Source organism: Pempheris klunzingeri, chromosome 4 (assembly GCF_042242105.1).
Source record: "Pempheris klunzingeri isolate RE-2024b chromosome 4, fPemKlu1.hap1, whole genome shotgun sequence".
Lineage (NCBI taxonomy): Eukaryota > Metazoa > Chordata > Actinopteri > Acropomatiformes > Pempheridae > Pempheris > Pempheris klunzingeri.
The window spans coordinates 19,788,026-19,810,160 of record NC_092015.1 but is presented as its reverse complement, the minus strand read 5'-3'; the positions used below and the strand labels follow the sequence as shown (position 1 = coordinate 19,810,160).

The window sequence follows — 22,135 nt, the reverse complement described above, 5'->3', positions numbered from 1 at the left end:
GAGCACCGTTAATCCATGTCTAATTATATGTTAGTTAAAGTAATGTCTTGGTGATACTACATTAGATTGCAGAATACCTTAAGGTAACGCTCTCCCGATATTAATATTGTAATTTTATGGCAAAAAAAATTGTAAGCTCATTATAATCTCCCCATTGTGTCTCACCGACTCACTCTAAACCATTTAGGCAGTACGACTATTATTTGCCCCTAACATTATTTTCATCAAAGCCAACTTTAACTCGTAGCAAAGGAACGACGAGAGGACTCACATCCTCTCAACAAGCCTTTTTTTGGTGTTTGTTGCAGGATGCTCGGGCTGCGTAAGAGAACTTCAGACTCTAGAGGTCTCCATCCTTCAGCATCCCCTCAACATCCACCTATTCGCCCCCCCCTCTTCCTCCTCCTCCTCCTCCTCCTCCTCCTCCTCCCTCTCCCTCTCCTCCTCCTCCTCCTCCTCTCTGGCATTTTGTGCAGCGGAGGAGGAAAGGAGGAGAGAGACTGCTGAGGAGGAGACAGAGGGGACCCTGAGACAACACGTCCCACGCCAGAGCCAGACAAGCACAGGGAACTTTGATTTGACGCCAAGTAGCCCGCGATGAAAATGACGATGAAGAGAAAGAGCCACGTTTCTTCTTCTTCCTCTTCTTCTTCTTCTTCTTCTTGGGAGGCTTAGACGTGTCGGGCGTGTGCAACATATGATGTCCTCGGACTCACATGCTCAATGAAGATTTATTTGTCTCTGATTTCGCTCCTCAATTCGCTGATGGTGCCGCTTCGTTGTGCCTGCACTTAGGTCAGCCGAATGAATCCGAAGGCAGTCTGAGCGCATTGTTTCCAGCTCCGTTGCATATGGGATTTCCAGCCGTCATGTCTGCAATATTTCGCTCTTTGTTTCTGGGTAAGTCACTTCCCATTCCTTTATATATATATATAAAAAAAAAAAAAAAAAAAGGTGGAGAATTTATTTTATTTTTATTTTATTTTTATTTTTAAAAAAGCAGCAGAGCCTGTTCGCCAGTTGTGCACACTGCTGTCTGTCGTTATCATGTTTGCAATGATTTTCCCCTTTATATTCTGTATTGTTTCCACGCGTCCTCAGCAGCGCATCTGGCAAATGTTTTCAACCTCGATTTAGAGTGATGTCAGTACATATTTATTTATTAATTTCCTTTATTACCTACAGTCGTCCCGTCCCCCCCCCCCCCTTCTCACTTTACAATGCGCATATATGTTAAGAAATAGCTATTTATACGTAAAAAGCTGGCTGAATGCACAAGTCAGCCTTCATTTCCTAAACCACAGGCTGCTCTACTTGACGGAGCTCTCTAAAAAGGGGAGGAGGAGGGGGGGGGGACAAAAGAAAGGGAATAAAAAAAGTTCACCTGACCCCTCCCTTTCAATCTGCTGTCCAGATTTATTGGCCCTGTATGTACTTTTTCTTCAAACACAGGGGAATATGTTGCTTTTTATTTTCCAACAAAAGCAAAAAAAAAAAAAGAAGAAAAAAAATGTTGCACATACAGCAGCCACTATGGTTAGATTTTTATTTTATTTTTTTTTTAATGTGTGGCCCCATTTGAAGCATCCTGAATGTCATTTTGAGACTGAGAGAATGTTTGTTGGGCGAAATCGTATGTTTGAAACAGAGCTTGATTAAAGATGGATCATAAAATAAAAGCTCCTTTTGTCTTCTACTGCTGGTACTAATACCAACGCTGCTCTTATTGTTACTACATTACAGTAACGTAGTGGGGGCCCGGGGCAGATCTGAGCGACGGATAGCTAAATTCCGCCGTGACGTTGCTGACTGGAAGTTACTGGAGCCCTGTGAGACAGTGTGTACAAACCACTTCCAGTTAGAGATTTCACACTCCCTATTGCTGTCTCATCACCTGCAGTGGAAATTCCCTATCTGGGTGTAACTGAGGATAAACCAGCATTTCCTTTCCAAAGGGGAGCTTGTGACTGTGAATAGGAGTACTTGGTATGAAAAAGTTAGGAAACCCCTGAGTTAAAGTACAGAGAGTGGCCATATGAGGAATAATGCACCCAAGAGCTGGCAACGCCTCTGCTTTGGCTTAAGTCCAAAAGTCGTGCTCTATCCTACGGGATGCTTCTGTTTCATGGTATTGCAGTGTGGAGAGAATCCAAAGATTGGACCGTTTGTATTTAACTCCTCAGTCTTCCTAGCCGAAACACACAGCTGGTGCTATTTGCTTGTGCGTGATGTGGGTTGTGCTGCAGGCTTGTAAAACTTTGTTGTCTTCAGCTCTCATTATTCAGTTTTCTTGCATATTCTGGTGACCTCTTAGGGTAGCACCCTGCCCCGTTGCCCAGTGCATTGTGGGAAAGGCTCCAGTCTCCTGCGACCCTGAATACGATAAGCAGTATGGAAAATGGAATGATGTGATGTGGACCTGCATATATGCTGACTTGTTAAGGCCTACATCAGTCAACCAGTGAATCCACAGTGTGGCGGCCACTGATCCTGGGCTTTAACTTAAGGAGCTGACTCGGCGGCGGACACTGCACGCCAACGCATTTTTTTTTGGGTTCAGTCATCAGCTTTTGCATCATTAGATGAATCAAGCTAAGCGTGTAGATTATCTAAACAGCAGTTTTCTAATGATGATAATTACGACTAAACACAGCCACTTCTTAGCTGACACCGCTGAGCTAGCAACGGCAAGGTGGAAACATTACAGGTTAAATTATGCATCAGTAATTTATTCCCTAATAAGAATAATAATGGTACACTTTTCCTAAAATAACCATCAGCCTTTGCCTGGAGTATTAAATGACTTGTTGTTGCCATGGTGAGGCATTTTCTCCTTCCCCTGTCATGTTACAAGATACCACTATATAAAGCAATTTGTGCAGCTGAAAATGATATCATTAGGGTGAACGTCCAGTACAGTTGCATCCTGGGTCATGTGTCTCTCATGCTAGAACAAAATATCTGCCAGTCAGCCAAAAGAGCGTCCCCCCACCCCCATCCACCCCCCCTGACCAGGGAGATATGTAGCTTTTCAGGCTAGGCTGCTCTGCTGTGCCAGACTGAAGGACATTTTCCTGAAGTTATAGCCTGGATTCATTCTAGATCAGCACCAAGGCCAAGTAAAGAGAGGAAGTGGCTGTTTTATTATAAAAGAATCAATAGTCATTAATAGGGGCTCATTTCCTTTTTATTTGGCTTTGTCCAGAGACATCCTTAATTTAATATCTGTTGGAGATGTAATATCCACTGTTCACATTACAGATAAGTAGCACAATTAATTGCCACAGAGAATTCCACAGCTCTCCTCTGCAACTCCGCAGATAAAAAGTAAGAAACAGAACAAGGTCATACAGAGTAACTCAGTAACAGCGTGGTAGATTCAGCCAGGTAAAGGAGACTGGTGATGGATTGCCTGTCTGCCCTTGTGCCAGAATTAAATGATTCTGAATGAGGGAATTTGAAAATGACTGTTCAAGAAGTAATAACACAGTGAAAGTCACTTGACAGAAATGTAATTGGAAAGAATGGGCAGCTTTTGTATGAGGTCCAAACCTCCGCACCTTCACTTTGGTGTTCATTTGAGCATTCATCTATAAGACAATGCAACGGGAGCGGGAACACAGCAGGGTCTTAACATTAGTCTACGCGGTGATGCTTGTGTGTCTGCACGCATGCATACACGTGCATGACAGTGAGAGGATGGCAGTGCATATGCACGCATGCTAGTGTTAGATGTAGATAAAGAGAGCAGTGGCTCCAAACAGAAATTCTGTCCCCATTCTATATTTAGCATGTCTGCCGGGGTAGGCAGAGGATCTCTGAAATGTGAAGATGACAGGAGCCTCCTGAGCCAGAGGTTATGAAGTGACATCTTGATGTGTTTGCGCCTGAATCACACTCCCACACACACCCAGCCACAGACTTCTGACATTCCTACAAACCCAGAGACATTTCGATATTTGACGTCTAGTTACCATACATTAAGGCTTCGTTCTGATCTCCTCGCGTCGCTCTTCGGCGTTATCGTGTGGCATCCCCTATGTCAATTCACAGCTTTGAAAATGTTTGCTTTTTGAAAGCATGTGATGAATGTGCCAGAAGTACTTTGCAGAACTGAAACTTGCACAATACTTAAAGGCAATTGTCAGGCAAGCCCGGAGCCTCGCACAGTGAGCTAACCTTCGTTTCATATTGTGAAATTGTAAATCTTTGACTCTCACTTCTCACTTTAGTTAGCTGGTACAATTCAATAACAGGATGTTATGATGCAGAGATATCAACACTTACACAGCAAATAGCGAGGAATGCACTGCTCTAGACACTTAAATGACTTCCCTTCCACCTACAATGTCAGCGATTTGATGTGAAGAACAAAGTGTAAACAGATTTCCATCAGGAGAGGATTGTATTACTCAAAGCAAAAATGGCGAATGTGAATTTTCTCGGCAAGGGCAGAGCACCCTGGAATACAAAACCTCTACCAAGGGTGACTGAAGAGGCCTACAGATGAGTACAGAGGTCCGGCCGTCCTCAAAACAATTGACCCATATGATTAACAAACACTGATTTGCCTTCCAAGCACTTTCCCCCTGATGTGCACGGCCTTTGAATGACAGTGTGCTTCCCTGAATAACAAGTCGTCCTTTTCTTGTACCTGAGGGATTCTTCATGTTTCATTGATTGTGGTGCTTTTAGTCAGAAGGTCTTTCTATTCTGTCGCAGCAAGTTGGACGCCATGCTTTAAATGAGAGTGTTTGTAGGTAAAAGTGTACCTGCTTTGTACTGTAAGTGCTTTTATTCCTGCTGGTAGACGGTTGAGGCAGGTCGTATTTTTATAGCAGCCAATGACAAGAGGTAAAACGAAAGGTCGCACTGGTGGAATGAACATAGTCTGTCCTGAATTCGTCTGCTGGCTCTACAATATTTCTTTGTTTGAGAGTTTCTTCGTCTCTCTCCCTGTGTTTTTCTGCCACACCCATAATTTCCAAGCTATCCAAGCATTATTCTGTATGGGCCTTTAGCCACTTGTAAAACACTAGGCACACGCCTAGACTGAGCTGGGTTTGTGTAGTGTTTCTGACCTACAAACCCTCCCCCTTTTCATCCTTCACTGGGAAAATAACTGCCAGATTATTTTGGAACGTATGAACAGGAACTGCCTATTTCACTTGACTGCTAATCTTTGACAGATGTTCTGGAGGGGCTCACACATCCACATTAACTGGAGCCACATGCACAACCTACACATGACATTACGCTGCACTAGTGAGCTCTGCTGCTGCATACAAACAATAAAGATCTGCGCATCTTCTTCTAATAAGCTAACATATAGATATTAAAAGAAATCGAATTGAGGTGTTTAAGATGTAATGTGTAAATTAGCGAGCCTCAGAGATGCTGGTTGGTGGAGGCCGTTGCTTTTGCCAGAGACAGGCTAGCTTTTCCCTGTTTGCAGTTTTTCTATGATAAGCTAAGCTAGCCAGCTGGCTGTAGCTCAGCCTGCAGAGGGTGGGATCGATCTTCTCATCCAACTCTCAGCAAGAAAGAGAGATTTCATGAAATCTTAAACTTTGAAAGTTTTGCAGCAGTGAAGACAAGGATTGGAAAACAATGGCTTTGGGCCCATTGTTAGGAAATTGATCCTAAGGTTTAATTTACATTTTAGTGCTTTAACAGTTAGTTGATGAGTCTTTTAGTCAGTTGGCAAAAAATGAATCAGTCCATAATGATAACTGATTAATAAAAGCAATTAATGAAGTGGAACTTCTCTGTCTAGCTTCTTAAGTGGGATGATTTGTTAATTTGTATTACTTTATATGTCATTGTTGAATTTAAATAAATGAATAATACCTAAATTATCTTGATTTGACTGTTGGTCATAGATTTTTCAACTTGAAAAATAATTTATTTAATATTCATTAGTATTCGTATTTATGAATAACTATTCAATACCTTATTTCAATTTTTGCAAAACAAATACTTTTGGCATTGCATTATGATATCAGGAATACATATTTAATATGAAACATGCATTTATAAAACAAAATTACGCTCCGGAACTAAAATAGGTGTCCCTTCGAAAGCCTGGTTAGTTATGACACTGAAGTGTTGCATTGGCCCCCAGTTGCCTGTAATCTCTACTGCCATGACCATTTCCTCCAACGGGAGGATTTCTGCCTTATTTGCAGGAGTGAATACCCATGAAAGTCAATGGAGCAAGTGCAATTACAGCTTTCTATTTTCTTAGAAAATGCGAAGTGATTTGCTGCTTGTGTGCATAAATAATTGAATCAAGGTCTATGATTGTTTTATGTAAGCAGTGAGGAGATCAAAGAGTGAACAAAACAGTGAGATAAACGCTGATGCTGTCGGCGAGGTGGAGCATGGAATTGTCTCCCATTGATTCACCCCGCTAAAGGTCTGTCCTGATATTAATTCTCTGCAGCTATTGACATTGCTGAAAATAGTATTCCATCTATCATCAACCAAGTGCTCTTCAGCTGCAAGAGCAAAGGTGATCAAAATTCATGCATCTTACAAAAATACCATTTAAAATGATTTGTTTACCAGTGGTGGGGGCTGAGATGCTATCATCTCAGAGCTCCCACCCCTGTTATGGTGCTTTCAAGTGCTCTCTGCCATAGTGAAAACTGCCAGTGCAGAATAAAATCTGGCATGCTTGTCTTCTCTAAGCAGAACATGCTTTTGATCTATGTTCTCTGTCTCTGAAACCAGGTATATCTCTGTTTTCTATGCAGCTGTGTGATCCAACTGTGCAGGAAAATAAACAGCTCAAAAACCAAAATCCCCATTGCTGAGGTGTCTTTCACTTTCAAGCAGCTTAGCATAGTGCTTACATCAATGACACAATGGAAGAAAAAACAAACTATTGATAAAACATTTACACCAAATGAACAGCACTGGAGTGACATTGGTTGTGTCGCAGCAGCAGTCAAGGCTGCGTGTCTCCTCAAACGTTTCTTCTGTCTCACCTGGAGGCCCGCTAACATGTCCAAAGGTCATGCCAATCATGTTTTTTCAGGATGATATGAAATCATTTTCTTAACTCAGCAGAGGGGGGACCTTGATTGAGCAGTTTGATGTTTCTGCAGCTGGACTGATGTTTGCTGGGCTGACATTTTCAGTGAGTGACAGTGTCAGAACCTCAGTAAACTGTCTGCCAATAATTGATCATTTCTTACCAGTCACTTAGCCTTTTAATTGGTCATGGGGTGCACCTGTCAGACCCCAACCTGAATGGCGCCTCATCTCACGCTGTGATTATTGATTATCATGTCCAAATATCAACTTGGACATTCAAATAGCATCATGCTGCTGAGATGAGAAACAGCGAGAGAACACAGCTCACAGCTAGACTGCAACCGCGGGTGTCCTCCGCATAAATCTTAAAGCAAAGGATTTTTCATGCCGACAGAAAGAAAATTCTGAGATGTACATTTATTTTATTTATTCCAGTGTGATGCCGATGCACAGAACATTGACTTTTCTTCCTTTCACTCTACACGGCATTCAGCCGTAATTCAATTCCCAGAATTGATTGCAGATGAAGAAAAGCAACTTGCGCTGCACCAAACAATAGCAAGCCAGGCGAGTTTCTTTTTCACCCTCCTCTCCCGCTTTTCCAATTGGGGGCTGACTGAATGAACAGGGGGAAATGTTCCACGTCGCTCTATTTAGACGCCTGCTGTTCCTTTCAATTTGAAACAGTTTATTAGCCCAGTGAGCAGGACACTCCATTAGGTGTTTTGAACCCGCGTGCTCCATTGTCTCACTCCATTTCCTCTTTTGCTTGCCAGTCTCCCCTAAAGCGTTAGTGGCTTTAATCAGCAGAGGCCCTTCTGCCCTTTAAACATTTATCTTCAGCCGCTTTTGGTCGTCGCAGAGCAGCCTGGAAAGACTTAAAGATGGATGGTGTTTGGAAGGGAGGGAATTCGTTGGCCATTGATTAGAGTGTTGGAAGACAAAGCGGTTACCTGCACAAGACCTGAACGCCATCTGGAGGATCCCCTCCAAGCTTAGTGCATGATAGCTGAAGTCAGGACTCAGCCATCTGTCCTGTTTTGATCTATACTGAGTGCAAGAAAGAAAAGGATTTTATTTTGAATGGAGACGAAAAAAGTCAATCATGCAATAACTGTGAATAGTGGGCTTAATTTATTTATTGACTGTAGAAAAACTTTGGGAATGACCTTTAAAGCCCTATAAGATATGCAATTCTGCTGATTAATTCTTCATAGGGATGAAATCCTTGGTCATCAGAACCTTACCTCATGTAATTGCCATTAGGTACTGTAAAATGCAATAACTTAAACCCTGTCTTGGGTTGCCACTCCTGTTCTCTTGCAGTGGATGCTGTGTGATGGATGGTTTAATTATCCAACCACAATGCCAGCCATTTGGTCTTACATAGCACAGCGAAAACATTGTAAACTGAATATCATTGATCAATTGCGAGGTTGTCCACAAATTAAGTATGTTATGTCACTGAGTGCACTACAGCTCTCCTCACTGTATTTCATATTAAAGAGCGCACAGCCCTTTGTCAGGCCGAAAGGTTGAGATGTTTGTTTCCACAGGAGATAGCATTGCTTATTCAGGAGCTCAGGCTGTGGTCAAAGTACAGTTTATATTACCGTTGCTTTTCCTCCCATTTATTTTCCCGTTTCCCAGCAAAGTGGTTCAGAACAGATGGCACCACCACCTTTGTTTTTTTCCAACTCGTTAGACTTGACTTGTTGATGAAATGGAGCCTTTACGCTATACTGCCCATGCAGATGTGTAGCTGTACTTTTTTTTTTTTGAATGTAGCCTCTGTCTTTAAGTCCCAGCTGTGAGGGTGGTATAATCCACAGCCTGAAGTAACAACAGTATGGATGTGATGTTTATATCTTACAAGGTTCTATATCGTGCTCACTTTCCAATGAGCAGGAGGACAATCCTAGCCTTGCATGGACATTAAGGGAACGTTTGAACGGGTCTGCTCATTCCTGCCAAATATATACTCGTACACAAGTTCTCTCTCCAGCTGTTTGTTAGTTGTGCTCATGTGGTTTACAGACTAGAGTAATGGAGTGTACCTCAGAGACTAGCAAAATGATGCCAAAAATGTTCCAATCATAGCTTGCAACTCCTTCAGTGAAGATAAAGGCATCTTTCTTCCATTTGTTTTAGTCATCTTCTGTTTTTCTGCTTAGTGCCCTTTCTTTAGCCTGGCCCATCATGCAGCTTGTCAAAGCCGACTTATAGATCACCCTGTCTCTCACGAGGAGACAGACAGAGGCTTAAGACTGCGTTCAAAATGCCAGTCATGGTTTGACACTGTTGTCCAAACTGTCACACTTTGAAATGAAATTGTCTTATTGTGGTTGCTGGATGAGGATCGTGGTGCCCTTCAGCGTGCGAACGCTGCGGTAGTGAGTGAAAGTCGGGCTGAGCCATGTTTTATGTCTCTCTCAAAATTATTAAACATGAGTGGTTTTTGGACCTCACATTTTCTCTCAGCAGCAGACATAATTTTTATTTTGTGTGTCTTTCTTCAAGAGGGAAATCAAGAGTGTTAGCGTTTGGCTTGATTTGCTGTCTGGGGTCCAAAGACGCTGTGGAGGAGGAAATAGCAGAGTTTGCAAATTCAAGCTTTTAAAATAATTAAAGTTGGCATGATGACTCTGCTTTCTAGACGAGTCCAAGCTTTAAAAAGACAGCTTTGGGAGATACCACGCTGCAACAGCATGCTCTGTTATACTCTAAAAGTAGGAATACTGAAGGTTTGGATATGCAATGCGCAGATAAGATGAAATCAAATGAATAATTCTGTCACTGTGGAGTGAAATGACGCTTTTGGCCAGTGACCCATCATACTAGAAAACAAACATTTTTCCATTTAGGAGAGGGAGATGCTGTTTACTCTATTAACCTTTCCTCTCGGTTGCACTCTTGACATTGAACAATGTGGAAGAGGCTGACTCTTCGCTGGCCCTTTTGCTAATGAGGCAATTAAGTCTATCCTGCCTTGGTTGAGCAAGGGGCAGGGAGAGCAAGGCAAGTCATCTGCTGTCTCAGCAAACACCAAGCATCTTAGCCGTACCGCAGTCGGAATACATAACGAGCAGCTCTGCTGTGTTGTGGTGGCCGCCCAGTCGTTGTGGTCCTCCCCTGTCAGCACGACCCTTAGCACAGCTGGAGATCCCATGCAGCATCGTGCCGTATTTATCCATGGGCACCGAATCGCAAAAAAAAAAAAAAATCGATATGGAAGAAAAATACTGAAATGTGATTTTGTTTGCGCTCTGCTTTAAGCTGCTGTGAAGCTATGGTGGGCAGCAACTGCGTAACATAGTCACAATTATTTGCACGCTATTGTGAGAGAATACAACAGCACAGAGAGAGAGCTGTTAGATAAAGTGGATTATTGCTTTCATTCTCTGCATCACACAATAAATATTACTTTACATTCCTTCGTTGATACTTCAGAATACCCACAGAGCCTCTCAGAAACTGTACTTACAGAAAGCAAAGGAGTTAAGATATTGTATTCAGAATCACATTTAAACATTGAACGTATGTCAGTGCTGCCTACATTTCAAACACAGCCTGGTATCCGTTTCATTTATTAGCCCCTGTGTATCTTGTTGACTTTAGTATTTACAGTGTTTCTGTGCGTTATGAGTTATTCATGCAGCTAAAAGAGCTCTTGCTGGTCGACAAACTGAGAAGATGTTGGGGTTTAGGCTCCTGAAGGCCAGTATCAAGAGCGGAGTACACAGTGACTGCAGATTTACAGTAGTGTACAGTGGAGCGGAGTGAGGATGTAGCTCTTATCCTGGTCCCACCAGACCTCTGAGAAAAGCAAGGTTCCGCCTGTCTTTTTCACTTGTATGTTGATAACCAGAGGATCAGTCCACCATGTGTGGCAGAGAGAGAGAGAAGAGAGAATACGACCACGTGCGTGCATATCAGACTGAATGGCAGTCAGCGTGTGTTCGTGCATGATTTTATCATCACATTCCTTCTACGAAACTTGTCTCAGGGATAGCGTGGAATCGCAGTTGCCCTTTCAGGGTATCGTAGATTGCTGTAAAATGTGCTGATTCTCTGCATCCATTAACGAAAACACCCTTGTTACCCAATTAAATGAGTTAGACAGCAATTAGCATGTTTCTTCCCTCTTAGCCTAGTGACTGGGTGCTATGAGCAGCTGCAGTGTCCTACAAAAAGGGCCAGCATTAGGGCCTAAGTTAATGTGTTTAAGGGATGCACAATTCAAACGAGTGATAACGAAAGGCTTATGGCTGCTCAGAAGGGATTAGGGGACATACTTGTCTGTCTTAAAGCTCAGGCTTAACCATCATACTTTTTTTTTTTCCCCCTCCTCCATCTCTCCTCCCTGGTAATGAATGGCCAGTGTTTCCTGACACAAGGCATGAAAAGGAACGTCTCACTCGACAGGGAATGAAGACGGCTGCTCATTAGCTGTGGAAAGGTGTACCGAACCAGAAAGAGGAGATGTCCGGACAGATTTGCTTGAAATCAATGCCTGTCTTCTGAAGCTTCCTCTACAGTATGTGGCTGCCACAACTTATCAGATGAAATTCATAGGAGCTTATGTAAGCAGACAAAGGTTTGCTCAAGCCACACGGACACACGTATAGAGTATACAGTGATAAAAGCAAAAAGAACAAAGCGAACTCTATGGTTCCTTTTAGCATCAGATTTCAGCCCTGTTGTGCAGGTTTCACTGTCTACTTGAACATATTTGCCTTTGCCATGTGACCAGATCAATATTGAGAGATTACCTCTGCTTGGTGTGAGACACGGATACCTCTGAAGTGGCAGGATTGGAGAATGATAGAGCTGACGGTTTTCAGTTACAGGACACTAAAGATGCATAGTGGCAAGGGCGCCAGAAAGAGTGCACAGTTAGCAGAGGGCCGCACCGGCAACTGACCATGTATGTTAGCTGCTGGTTAAAATTACTGACACTGGACACGACGGGCAACATGCATTTACCGCAAAATACTGAATAACACAGAAAGTACCACCAGTTGCAGTCGTCTTTATCTCATTCCAGACTTAATCCTTTGGCTCCACACATCCTTGAGACAGAGCTTTTTTGATGGCATTTCTTTGAGAAATGACTTTTTCATTCAATATTCAGTTCACATAGCGCAGCAGCACCAGACAATGGCGTACTGCTTTACACTGGTGTTGTATTGAGCTCGTGAGCTAAAGTGCTAGAGTCAGTCTTTGTTGCTACAAACCTGAGACAGATGATATGACTAACCTTTGGCTTCATGTTTGTGCAGATGCTGTCCTTAAGCTCACGCTAACAGCCCTCTTGTGAAGATAGATAGACCCGGGTGCAGTTTTTCTGAAGCAATGCCAACAGTGTAGTCCCTGTGCTGCCCCTCAGAAGTGCACCAGGAGACTTTTTCATTGACATGCAAGTTAACACTGTTTTTTGTCGTCTGGTAACTATACCAAGCAGGGTCTGCGGGGGAAATCCTCATGCAACGGCGCCAGCACATTTTTGATTATTGATGAAAGTGTGTGTGTTTAAGCACGGAGCTCTCCTTGTGACCTAGTTAGAGCGCTGCCCTGTCTGACATCTCCTTCATTTCGCCACTTCACTTCTCCATTGTCCTTTGCAGACAGACCATTTGCATATATAAGCACCTTTTGCAATTGATCTCATGAAAGGGAGAGCGGTGGTTGTAGGCGGAGGGGTGAACAGGCATTCATCCTGCCCTGCCCGGTGGGTGGACATTCTGATGCATTATTGCACACGTTATCATTAGCATGGCCAGCAGAACATTTTCAAAGCCCTCATTATTTTACATATTGATTTTTGTTTGACTTCACTTGTAGTTCAGCTCAAGTGACGCCACTTATTCTTTATTTATCACATCTGTCACAGTGTACAGGATTATATTTGATCTCAGGGTAGAAAAGCAAGTACATTTTAGTTTTTACAGACCCCAAATGTTCTCTGTATTGCAGTTGTTTGCCTTCATGGCATTGGAACGCAATATAAGTATGAAGGATGTTTCACTACACTGACCAGCATGGTCATTAATCCTAATATTTATTCTGTAGCCGCCATCCACTCCCATCCGTGGGTTGACTACAAGTAATCATAGCCATGCACCCTGGTGTATTGTGCTGCAGGAAAAACACTACAAGCGCACAAGCTTAGTCCATCAATCTAAGAGATCAGACATTTTTCCTCCAGTCCCATGTAGGAGGACTTTGCATGGCACCACCCCCCCATCTTGAGGGAATATGTTTATGAGCCCTCTCTCCTACTACCCTGTCCCTTCCCAATCCCTTCCCCGTCTTATGAGACGAGGGGTCTGAGCGGACGCAGCGTGTATAGCTTTCCGCTGCAAGGTCGTGATGGATGGCCACTCAGCTATATACTCCTTGCTCACCAGAGGCCGGCCATATTTCTCCTTCACTGCCCGCGTAGCCCTGCATCTGCATGAGAACAGTCAGGGATGCTGCTTTCTGTGAGCTCAGCAGGCCCGAGGAGGAGTATTTGATTAGGTGTAATGGAATTACAGTAATGTGATTCCAAAAAGATGACATCTGTAATCTGTTGCAGTTACTGTAAATATGTAGTAATCAGATTGCAGATGCTTATGATGCTTCAGAGTTATTGCATTGCTTAGTGCAACTGTGGCATCTAAATTGTGGAACTTCATATCTTGCAGAATTGTACATTAAAATTAATCCCATTTAACTGAATGCTTTTATGGGAGTGTAACATCAATCATTTGATTTCTAGTACCATTACTGGTTACGGTTTTCTCCAGGTAATCAGCACTTTAAGGGATTGCCCTTGAGTGTAATCCTCCTAACGCCCATAACTGGTGTTGCAGTGAACGATGGGTTGGTTGGAGTTGGTGGGATGTGTAGGGGAATGGGTGGATATGTTGAGGTGGCGTATTAACATGATGACCCAAGGGCCTTATTGGAGGCTACCGCTCGGTCATAGAAGGAATAAGCGCCGCAGGGTGCTCTGCATGACAGCATGCTGCTGCTTTTGGGTCAGAGAAATGGGTGGTGGGGGGGGTCTGTCATTGATCTTGTGGCATTAGCCTGGGTTGCAGTCATAATGAAGCCAGCGCTGTGTGCTCTATATGTGAGTGTGTACATATATATATATATATATATATATATATATATATATATATATATATATATATTATATGTGTGTGAGAGTGTGAATAACTCCCGTGAATATCTGCATCTGGTTTGTTTGCATCCCGGTGATTAATTATAACTCCTGTGGACACAAATTAATCACTCAACATCTGTGTGCACAAGCATGTGTTCGTTTATGTGTGTATCCCCAAATGGCTTTGGGTGAGCATATTTGAAGTGTGTGTGTGTGTGTGTGTATTTTATCTGCACAAGTGTATGTAAGTGTATACAGCATGTGTGTCTCCCCAGACACCTTTGTGTGAACATATTGCAGGGTATGCATTGTCATCGTGTGAGTATGCTATGTGTACATATTTCCCTGACTTTCAGTGTATGTATGTGTGTGTGTATGTGGGCGCACGTGTGTGTGTGTGTATACACAGTGATGAAGCAAGAGAGGCTGCTTGGCGACTCATCCATCATTTTCCCCCCTGGCCTGCGGTGCCCTCAGAGGAACACTGCGCTGTCACAGTGACATTGGGCTCATTTTGGTCTAGAAAAATGGTGCATCCGCCCCTAGCGTCACCACCACCACCACCACCACCACCACCACCACCCCCCATCCAGCCGACCAGCCAGCTTAGACTCCGCAGTAACAATAGCTCTAACAGTCTCAGACTTGCCCCGCTGTCAGCTTTACACATCGTATCCACAGGGACAGTTGCTAATCAGAGGCGGTGCTCTATTGAAGGATCCTCGTTCGTCCACAATCGTTTGGTGAAGCTGCTTCAGGTTGGTTCTCACCTTCTCTGACCCTCCCTACACCCACCCCCTGCTGGATAACCTTGGAAAGGGTGGAGGAGGGGACCCAGATGCGTGAGAGATGAGACCACTTTATGAGCATCCCTCGGTCTCTCTGTATCTCTCCCTCACTGGTAATGTACAGGGTGAGTCAGCATGAGCAACTGCAGTATAACGGCCCAGTCGATCTGTTTACACTCTCTGAAGAGACAATGCTAACCCTGTGCCGCCAAGCTGCTGCTGCTGCTGCTGCTGCTGCTGCTGCTGCTTCGTGACTCAGTGTGATGTATGTATGTGCACGTGTCCCCCAACTCTTTTCACGGGTTCGCCTGTGCAGGTCAAATATTGGACAAATTTTTCCAGCCACTGCTGCGAGTGATAAGTGACACGGTCAAGCACATGAGCATGCTGTACAATCTGGTAAGAGGTGTGGGAATGTGAAAGAAGTGTGGCAGATAGTGAGAAAATTGTATGCTGGTATGATTTTTCTCAGTTCCAGATCAGTACGTGCTGCAGTACAGCAGGCCTGATGCAACACTCATTTTCTCTTTCATCGAGAATTACAAAGACAGTTATGTGATGTATGCATGTGCAAACCTGTGTATGAGTCTGTATTTTATGTGTGTGGTTAATAATACATGGTTTGTATTGCAGGTAGGCCCTTCTGTACTCCAACGACAGCTCACACATATGAACAACCATATTAAACAATCGCATTGATTCATAGTTTTAAACACAAAGTGAGCGCTGTCTAACACATAAACACACACACACTGATAGTGCAGACACAGATAAGTGCATAAACGCATGCAGACGAAGCTCAACAACCAGCTCCCATTATGTAACTGCAGTCACCACATTTTAATGTCATTCCTCCCAAAACGGCACCTTGTTGTTGGAGGAGGGCGGGGTTGAGAGGGAAACAGAAGCAGAGAGATAAAAAGAAGACAGAGAAGCAAAAATGGAAAGAACAGAGGGAGACTAGGAGAGACAGTGAGAGGAATATGAGGAGGGAAAGAGGAGTTGAGGGATTGCAGCATGTTTGCCCCCCTGCCATCCTTCATTGTCTGCAGCTAAAACAGTTGCTAATCAGTCCTGCCACTTCACATGCACACCCAGAGAAAAACACACATACACTATATACGCACAAATCTACTGATGCAGCAGCAGAGGCACACACAGACACGCACAGCTTTTCCACAATAAGCCTCCTTTCATAGATAACCTCCCCAGCTGACAACAGCAACAATAGCATAAATCCTGATCCCAACAACAACAACAGCGATGGACAGCCACGTCCTTCACTGAACCCACGTCAGCACATTCTCCATTCTCTGTCACTTCTAAAAAAACTTTTTTTTTATTTGAAAAAGCATCAGTTTCCAGAGCTGCAGGCGTCCTGTTAGGACACGCCGGGTTGGTGGCGGATTGATCAACCTGTTCTGTCACTGGAGATCAATTGCCATCTGTCTTCTTCTATTGGAGATCTCGTTTCCTCCATCGCATGTAGCGGCTTGCCCAGCGACCTCATATTCCCACCTGACCTCACCTTTCCCATAATTCAGGCAGAAGGTCAAAGCCTGTTATTAATTTGCACGACCTTGTTGGCTTTAATGTCCTATTGAGCTGCTGCGCAGTGGTGCACCTGTATTGTCTTTCATGGAACCCTGAGAATGACTTCTTTCCTGTGCAGGGGATCAATAATCTAGCGTGGGCCATAAGAAATATTATGCCATTTCCCTCGCAATAATGACAGGAATCGTGGAGAATATATGCCAGCCAGCCTGGAATCAATAGCTCTAATGTAAATGTAAACTCTTATCTTCCTGTTCCATTGATGGGATTGTGGTTTGTTTTTGTACATTTCTATACTCCAAAGGCTGATTTCTATCTGTGAAAGCCAAACTGAAGGCATTCTACTGTGCAGAGTTACAAACATCACTCAGTTTTCTTTTGAATATCGCAGCCAAGCATTATGATGCACTGCTCCATGGACGCTTATCACAGCCTCTCACCATGAAGGAATGGTGAATAGCACATTTCAATCATTCTGTCATGGGAGAACTATAATCTTTTTCTTCTGCATGGCATATGTCCTTCCACTTCTAACTAATCCTTATTATGCCTCAGAAGCGAAGGTCATTGTCAAAGCCGAGGGGTGATTAAGTTAATCCACTTGTTTTCTGAATCCGATTTACCTCATTTTCCAAACTAGGGAACAATGTTCCGGCACAAAGACATCAAGATGATAGTGCAGCACACATTAAGGAGGAGGGCCCCTACACTGGAGAGGCTTTTATTATCTGTCTACATCATCTGCATCCCATTCTGCTTCCCACTTCTATCAGTGGATTTCTAATGACTGCATTCAGCGCTATCTTTGCCTTATGGAGAGTGAGAGTGAAAGTGAGAGGAGAGCGCACAAGTTAAAAGCGGCATGATCTCTCTTATTCATGAATCGATCTATGTCGCTGCAGTAAGCCACTAGCAAAGCAAGGCACAGTGCCCTGGTGAGCAGGAGCCCAATGCTGCGGCCGGCCAGCCTCAGTGAGTTACGCAGTGCAGTGGCATACAGTTGACTTCATTAGCAGGTCCCTCCCTTCAAGGGGATGGGTTATTTACTACTGCACCGGGCCACGGACAGATGCTTCACAGATATTGTACTATAGAGATTTGTGCAAGCACAGATAGGTGTGCATAAGTGTTTGTGTGTATTCCAGTAGCCAAGCTGTTTGTATCCCTTACAGTCAGCAAATCAGGCTGAACCCGTAATAAATCCTGAGTTAAGTATATTTGAATTCAGCGTATGCAAATAGGCAGATTTAAATGCATCCATGTGTCAGAGCATAAATATGTATTTTAACTGTAAGTATGCATGCAAACATACAGGACAGCAAATGTCCATGCAAGCACTATCCTAGCTAATTTGATTGTGTGTGTGTTTTTGCGTGTGTTCATCTGTATGCCACGTAAGTCTGCTTTTATGAATATTTGTTTATAGATTTATTGGTGTGCGTGCCCCTCCACACATTAGCATAACCATTAGCCTCTGCCTGTCCGTTCTTATCACTCTCTGCCTTATCATCCCATGGCAATGTGAGCTGATGTGAGTAGAGCTTGAGGTCTTAAACATTACACTTATATTTAGCACTTTATTGTTTATCACCTGTTTCACAAAGTTCTGTTTTTCCGTCTCTTTATTTTTCCAAACGGTGTGAGAGCTCACATTCTCATAGGATCATGGGATTGAGGCCGTGAAGCCCATTACAGTACACTGTGATTTCAGTCTTTACCTCATGGTTGAATGTGTTCCACTATGCAATTAGAGAAGACAGAATAACTGAATGATGAGATTCCTGTCTGGGCCTGAAATTTCAGCCCAAGTATATTTCACATTTAAGAGGTTGAAGTGCACGCATGCTTTACATTCGCGTCCGTCAAAATGACTTGAATGAATTATCAAAATATCAACAAATAGCAGCAGTACTGTGTTAATGTAAGAGGAGAAACTGGAAAATGTTAGAAGTTTTAAAAGCGTTACATGTTTCATGTCAAATGATCTAGCCAAGCAACGATTCCGCTGCAGAATGTGTGATGGAGTGATTCGAAGACATAAAAAGATGCATCGTGGACGGTGTATCACAGTCGTTCTAATCCTCCGTTGTAACATTTGATGTCCAAATCCAACCTGAAGCCGCAGTATGAACATAAAAATGGGCCAAAAGTCTGCCTGAATTTGTCAAGCCTGTTGGGAGCTTGAGCTGGGTTGCAGATCCCTATCATACAGTGTATCACAAGCATGGGGAAAGAGAGAAAAAGATAAAGAGAGAGAGAGAGAGAGAGAGAGAGAGAGAGGCAGAAAGAAAAGGGAGAACAAGTGGATGTGGGGCAGGCAAATAAACAGACAGTGAGCTAAAAGGAAAAAATGAGGCACGAGTGAAAAAGTGCACATGTTTAAGAGTGTTTAGCAGATCCTGTTGTGAAGCTCTCAGTCAGTCATAATAAACAGACCTAATGCACAATTAAAAACACCTGGAGCCCCTCCATCACTTATTAAGTCAAGCTCATAATCATCAGGGGGCAACTCCACTGCAGACCTAATAGCTGTGGTTGTGTGTGCATGTGTGTGTGTGTGTGTGTGTGTTTTACTTCTCTCCTCTCTGGCTGTCACTCCCACAGCTTTGCAAATTAAGGTGTGACCGAGCCAGAATGAGATCTCTCCATAGCCAGAACAAACACCATAATAGGCATTTCAAACGCACAGCCTATTATTTTTCTGTGACAGGTGCCCAGAATTTTATATGAAGCTGCTGTTGCTGTCGGCTCGGGCTCCTCAGGATATTCCCTTTTAGAAACGCCCACTTTCACCCCTAAAAGATTTCAATCACGTCTCTTCACATAGATGTCGTACTCCTACACTCAAAGATAACATAGGTAAAAGAAAGCGTGATTGCTTTTGGGTGAGGAAATGTGTAAATGACACATTTTTTTGAAGAAACTTTGGAGCCCAAGCAGAGCTGTATCACATTTTTGACAATTTTTGAGCCTTTAACATGGGAGGAGTGCTAAGATTCAACATCAGACAGAGATTGTGTAATGCACTGGCAATATTATTAGTCTGCTTCAGAGGAAAAGGTAATTCTTGTGTGTAAAAATGGAGAAAAAGCCAGAGTTTAAAAATACTGTCTGAGCTACTTTTGGGTTTTTTGGGGAGCAGCCTTTAATAGACGAGTGATGTTTGTGGAACAACCGGGCAGAACCTAAGATAGTTGTCCTCATTTGTTTAAATCTCTTAGGGGGGTAAACTACACACAAGGTTGTAATGAGTACTGTTTCCCCTTTTCGGCTTTGGACTGTTTGCATTATGCAGCGGGTTCCATGAGGTGTGTGTAACTTGGACGCGTCATGGAGAGGGCCAGAGGCTTAGTGTGAAAGCTGCATAAGCTCACAAAATAACCGGCGCTTTTATCTCCTCTGTTGTTCTCCAGCTCATATCCAGAACCATATTTGCGATCGCTACACAGTTTCTGGTTGTTTGTGTGGCTGGCCTCCGGAGGTAAAGTAACCTGCAATTAGCAGAACTTTGAAGTTCTCCACTTTTCTTTGTAATGGGATTTTTTTTTTTTTTTTCCTCCTCTGCAGCCCACCACCAGGGGTTTTTGTGTGTCCGCTTTATTTGGCAAAGCAAGCCTGTTAAACAAACCCTTTGAACTCTGTCTGACTTATGGGGAGCAGAGGGAATCATCAATCCTGTAGTTCCTTTAGCTGCACTAGAGTTTCTCGAAAAATCCCATGACTGTGGCCACCACGATTAAGACTGAAATTCATTATTAGAGGGAAAAAAATATATATATAAGCCAGGGGCAGCTTAATTGCAGCCCATTTTCTTGCTTTATTGTTTTCTAGATGGCTGTTTGTGATGATGAAGCAGTGCTGGTAGAGACCAGTGTGGGAGCCGATCCTTATCACTCAGCCTCTCATGGCTTGTGCCAGATGGAGCTCTTGGTGGCAATTTCTGAGCTACAGCACAGTGAAGAAGGAAGTACGGCACACTGATGATAGAGGGCCTTAATGGTTTAAAGTGTTAAACCTTGTCCCCCTGCACAGCCTTATGGGCTATTAGAGTTTATGTTAATTAGCTTGTTTAACAGCCCAGCTGACCTCCTTTGGTCTGTCTCATATGTTCTTCCTTGAATTCTGCTTCTGACAACCCATCACGTCCCTTTGATTAGGGACATATGTGAGTTTGGATTTTTCAGAGAGTGCCATTAGCTGATATACCAGAACCTGCTTATTGCTTCCCTTTTGGTGGGGTCATGATGGCATTTGTTAACCCTACATGCAACTGTCTCAGACCCTGACTATTCAGCTACAGCAGTGTCTACTTTACTACTTTGTCTGCCTGTCCCTACAAATTATCTCTTGCCTCACCCTGGGAGCTGGAGCGCAATGATCCATTTGAGCAAGAATGACACCTCCCCCATCATTCTCAGATTGAGCCTGGCACCCCTCACACTGCCATACTGGTCATAGACAGGGCAGTGGAATTGATTTTTGTGGAAGATGGGGTGCTTAAGCTCATTAATCTGCCCTAAATGGATAAATCTGGTAAATTTGAGCAGCTACACCTGCATCCTAATCAGTCAAGACACCATTTCCAAAAGCTCTATTTCCAAAAGCAATGGCACGTCTTGGAAAATTAGCGAGGCATACAAATAGATGACAGCAAAGCCTAAGTCTCTGGCATGACTGATTATAAGATGATTTAGTTAGTGAATAGCGGTTTTGAGTCACTGACGACGCAGTGTGGTTTATGCTGTTTCATACTTGCCTGTCTCTAAGAAAAAGGATAGAGTCTGTACAGCTCAAGGTGTGTGCTGTTACATATTGAGAGGACAAGTATTGACCTGAGAAACTCAATAAAACACCATCTCTAACAATAACTCCTAACTTTATTTTGTTTCCTCTCTTTCTCTGCCTCCATCTATTCCTCCCTATTCCTATTTGTAGTTCTTTAACCGCTATCTTTTCCACCATGCCAAAAAATGTGTAATTGTTTGATTGCAGACGGTAATAGGGTCTGCAGCACGGATAAAGCAGAGAAGAAGCCACATAAGGCCCTGGAGGTGCACCAGATCGAGCTTTGCATATTTGACACAGTTAGTTTCCGTTAAATTCTCTCTTGAAGCAACTCATTCTGACACCTCGGCTCCACTTCATCTGCGTAGCTGCTAATTTGCTAATCACAATAAAGCTGCTAACAATCCAGCAAACGCACGAGGAAATGAGAATCTCTTGATGACACCACAAGTGTAAATCCTCTGGCGTGCAATCAACATGTTTTTATTTGCCCCCTTTTATTTTTTAATTAGAGCTTTTCAGTGTCAATCACTTCCTCTTGGTAGAACTGTACTTTATTTTGCTTTGTGTAGGTCATCTATAGAGTTATGTGTTGAATTAGCAATTCAGATGAACTGCAACTCTAACAAAGTGCATTCGTATTCAGCTCAGTATATCAAGTGGCTAAGTAAAGCAATAAAGTATATCGTAATTCTTTGTGCAGTTGATTTTATAAGTAAAGTCTTGCATACTGGATCCATTTCGTTAGAGAAGAAAGGTTTAAGTCATTCAGCTGGTATGTTGACAAGGAAAGGAAGAAGAAGCATGTGAG

At 43.2% G+C, this 22,135-nt stretch overlaps 1 protein-coding gene across 1 annotated transcript in view; it reads left to right on the top strand.

Annotated features, from left to right (window-relative positions):
- Positions 1-497: 497 nt before the first annotated feature.
- clmpb (CXADR like membrane protein b) overlaps positions 498-22,135 on the top strand; it is a 61,898-nt gene continuing 40,260 nt past the window's right edge. The window contains exon 1 of the mRNA XM_070829529.1: positions 498-900. Within this exon, the coding sequence (XP_070685630.1) occupies positions 717-900 (184 nt within the window). The 5' untranslated portion in view covers positions 498-716. The remainder of the gene's footprint in view (positions 901-22,135) is intronic.